The 3,564-nt window shown below is 58.0% G+C and overlaps 1 protein-coding gene across 1 annotated transcript in view; it reads right to left on the bottom strand.

The window, feature by feature from the left end:
- Nucleotides 1–1,608, bottom strand: part of Adamts16 (ADAM metallopeptidase with thrombospondin type 1 motif, 16) — a gene marked incomplete in the record, with an annotated part of 153,491 nt that extends 151,883 nt beyond the window's left edge. Inside the window, 3 exon segments of the mRNA XM_013505868.1 lie at nucleotides 247–459; nucleotides 1,141–1,257; nucleotides 1,381–1,608. Coding sequence (XP_013361322.1) covers nucleotides 247–459; nucleotides 1,141–1,257; nucleotides 1,381–1,608 — 558 coding nt within the window.
- Between the last annotated feature and the right edge of the window lie 1,956 nt (nucleotides 1,609–3,564).

Below are 3,564 nucleotides of genomic sequence, written 5' to 3'. Positions count from 1 at the left end.
CAATTAAAACCAACAAGAGCATTTTCCTCGGTGCTAGCGCGGTCGCAGACGCCGCGGCGCGCGGTTATCACTGCGGGCGCGGGGGGGCGGGGAGGGGACATCGCGGGGGGCAGGAGCCGCGGGGGGCGTGGGAGAGCGGGAGGGGGAGGGCACGGAGGAGACGGAGGCGAGGGCAGGGAGGGAGAGGGAGGCGGAGGCGGAGGCTGCTGTGGCGTCGTCCTCCCCGCGTCCCCGCGCCTGCCGCACCCTGCGCACGCAGACGCCACCCTCGCGTGGGGCAGGACACCCGGCTGCAGCCAGGCGACCCTGCCGGGAGCGCGAGGAGGCGACGCGCACCAGGACCTGGGGCTCCCCCTGCGTCCAGAGGGTGCCGCGCTCAGGCTCCGGGTCACCGCAGGCCTGGCCTGGCCTGGCTGCAGGAGCCGCGCTGCCGGGACCTGGGGCCGCCTCGGGGGAGGACTAGGGGCCCCGCAGGTCACCTGCCCGCCAGCGTGGAGGAGGCGTCGGGCCCCAAACTAAGCACTGGAGCGGGTGGCGACTTTTCACCCTTAGTTCTGCACCCTGCTGCGGCCAGTGTGTGTGTGTGTGTGTGTGTGTGTGTGTGTGTGTGATCTCCCCTCTCCCATGGCTGTGCTTCCACCTCCAAACCACGCCCCCTCTGTGGGGCCCAGGCTTCTGCTCCCCTTAGCTCAGGGTCCTCAGGCCCAGCTGGCCTGGCCCTGCGGGGTTCATGCAATTTGGAGAGAGGATGGGGGCGGCGGTGGTGCCCCTCCTCTGCCCAGCATGCAGGTGTCTTGGAGAGCTCACGGTGTCAGAGCTCCTGAGCAGGACAGCGCATCCACCTGCCTCTCTTTCTCTCTTGAAAATATGAAAAATCTTTTCATAAAGCACATTTTTAAGCCAGCAGGCACCCCTGTCATCCTACTGCTCTGAAAGGCTGAGGCAGGAGGATCAAAAGTTTGCACACAGCTTGTACAAGTTAGGGACTTCGCAGAACCCTGGAGAGAGGGGCGGGAGAGGGAGGGCCGGAACATCTTTACGTACCAACCTAGATGAGAAGCGGCTTGAAAACCTCGGGCCCCGCCCCCACGCCTGCCAGGGTCTGTCTCAGGCCCACCTTCGAGCTCCGTCTAAGTTCACCTTTAGAGGAGCAGGAACCAGCGCAGCCTCACGCAGCCTCAGGCCTCCAGCCGGCAGGAGCAGGGGACACTTTTCCACTGTTGGAGGCACCGGGGTGCGGGGAGGTGTTACAGTCGCCTAGGAGATGAAGCACTGACTGTGGTGGTCATCCTTCTACGCAGCAGGACAGAATGTCCAGGAAAGACTGAATGCCCTCCAGATCTCTTTCCCTCCCGCGTGAGGAGACTCCGCGCGGCTCACCGTGGGTGTCAGGCAGGCAGGTGTAGGACGGGGTGAGGCAGCGACGTTGAAGGCGGGAGGGGAAGCCCAGCCGTGGGGAGCCTGCCCTGCCGTCTTTCGTGCACTCCCCCTCAAGCATCCAGAGATGGAAAGCACGGGGCCCACACACCCCAGGGAAGTCACAAGCCCCGCACCACCCACAGGAGGGCCTCTCCTGGATGGCAGTGTGGAGCCCAACGAGCCTCCCATCGCGAGATCCCCTCTGGGCCGGCATCCACAGGGGTTGTAAAACACCACTGAGAATCCCTGGGCACACCCTGTGGTCCTGAGTGGGGGCGGGGCCCACACATCTGGATTTGTGGAAGCTTGTGGGACAATTCCTTGAGTCGTGGATGTTGAGACCCAGCTTGGAAGCAGTCACACCTGGTGGTTCCTGTTGAGAGGCTGGGAGGTGACTATGGACACTGGGTATCTGTCAGGGCTCTGCCCGTTATGGTGTGGCTGGACTCGGAGACAGTGCCCTGCTGGGGAAGGGTCTGTCGTGGTTTATAGCTATGTGCCTCCCACCCAAAGCCTCATGAGCCCAAAGAAAGTGACTTTTGGAAAATAAGGGAACCCGTTATGGGGACTTATAGCTGACTTGCTGTCAGGGTGTGGGGTCTACTCAGAAGACCTGGGTCACTGGAGGCGTGGCCTCAAAGGGTTCATCTCCTTCCTCCTCTCCTCCCTCTTCCTGCTTCCTGTCCACCATACTGTGAGCAGCTCTCCCCCACCAAGCCCCTCTGCCAGGCTGCCCTGCCATGGAGCCAGCTGGCTATGGACTGAAACGTGAGCCAAATAAACTTCTCCTCCTTGTAGATGGTACTGAGTCCTAGGGATGAGAATGTTGACTAAGGCAGACTCTCACCAGAGCTGTGTGTGTGCGTGAGTGTGCGGGAGCACATTAGTTTGACTTGAGTTTGCTGACGAGTGTGCGTGTGGATGCAGTTTTCTATAGAGTGAGTCATCGAGTCGGGTGCACAGGGTGTTGCTATTGCAGCTTTGAAAGTCCTAGTGGGATTTTAGAGGAAAGGAAGTGTGAATGGAGGCTGGCTAGAAAGCAGACGCCAGTGGTCTCATCATGACACAAGCTTCCTGTTGTTGCCATCCTGACACTAAACATAAAGGGAAAACCTATAAGAAAAAAAGACAATTTTGAAAGCAAATCTAATCCAGATGTAAATTTAAGCTAAATTTAAATTAAACCCAAATTTAAGAGGGACAAATACAACTTGGTCCTGGGCTGTAGACACGGGCGAGCAAGTGAGATGCCCCACAGAGGAAGTTTCATCAGCATGGTGGAGGTGCGCCCAGGCAGTGTGTGTGAGGACCCTCCCTGCCCTCCTCCCTGACCTGTCCCGGTGTCCCCTTTGCAGTGTCACCCTCAGCCCTGCTCCAGACTCGCACCCCCTCTTCCTCGGGGTGTCTGCGTGACCCACAGTTGGCCTCTGATGGTCAGCTCCTCACATGGGCACTGTACCCACTACCCAGACACCTAGCAGGAGGCTGAGTGAGCCCCGTCCAGTCCTGCCAGAGAGAGGCTTCTGCCCGAACCTCAGAGGCCAGGACAGGGAACAGCTGTCTGCCCCGCCTGGTGTGTGTAGGGCAGCAGCCGACAGGTGCTCCCCAAGTCACTTCTGGATACACGCACTTGGGTGCTGTGGCCGGTGAGGCCATCTGCCCACCTCATTTCCAGTGGGCTTGGGAGCACTTTCCTGCCTCTGTTTCTCAGCCTCTCCCGGTGTGGAAGCCTCACTTCCCTGTACTGAACCCACTAGTGCGACTTTATCAGCTTCAGGGCTTCCAGGCTCAGTGCATTTTAGTGCCGTGATGGGCAGATGACCTGTGCTCTGCACTGCAATCTCTGAACAAATGGCAGTCATCAGTTCCTTCCAGGTTCAATAAAGCACTGGGAAAATTGTTTGGTGGGATTTATTATTTGAAGGTAACTTTTTGCCCGGTCACTCAGCGTGTTTTGTTAATGGTCTATTGTGGTTCCTTGAACCAATTATTCTTTCAATTTATGCTTTCCTAGAAAAGACTTCCTTTCATCAACATTCTCAGTCATTTTAGAATATTTTGCTTGCTTACACATGGTATTAGTCACTCATTAATTGTGATTAATTAAGAATGGTTGTCTACTTTGTGAGCCTCCCCTGGAGGCCG

This window comes from Chinchilla lanigera, unplaced genomic scaffold (genome assembly GCF_000276665.1).
Source record: "Chinchilla lanigera isolate Chin_1 unplaced genomic scaffold, ChiLan1.0 scaffold00103, whole genome shotgun sequence".
Classification (NCBI taxonomy): domain Eukaryota; kingdom Metazoa; phylum Chordata; class Mammalia; order Rodentia; family Chinchillidae; genus Chinchilla; species Chinchilla lanigera.
The sequence above is the reverse complement of the archived record's forward strand: the minus strand, read 5'-3'. Positions and strand labels throughout refer to the sequence as shown.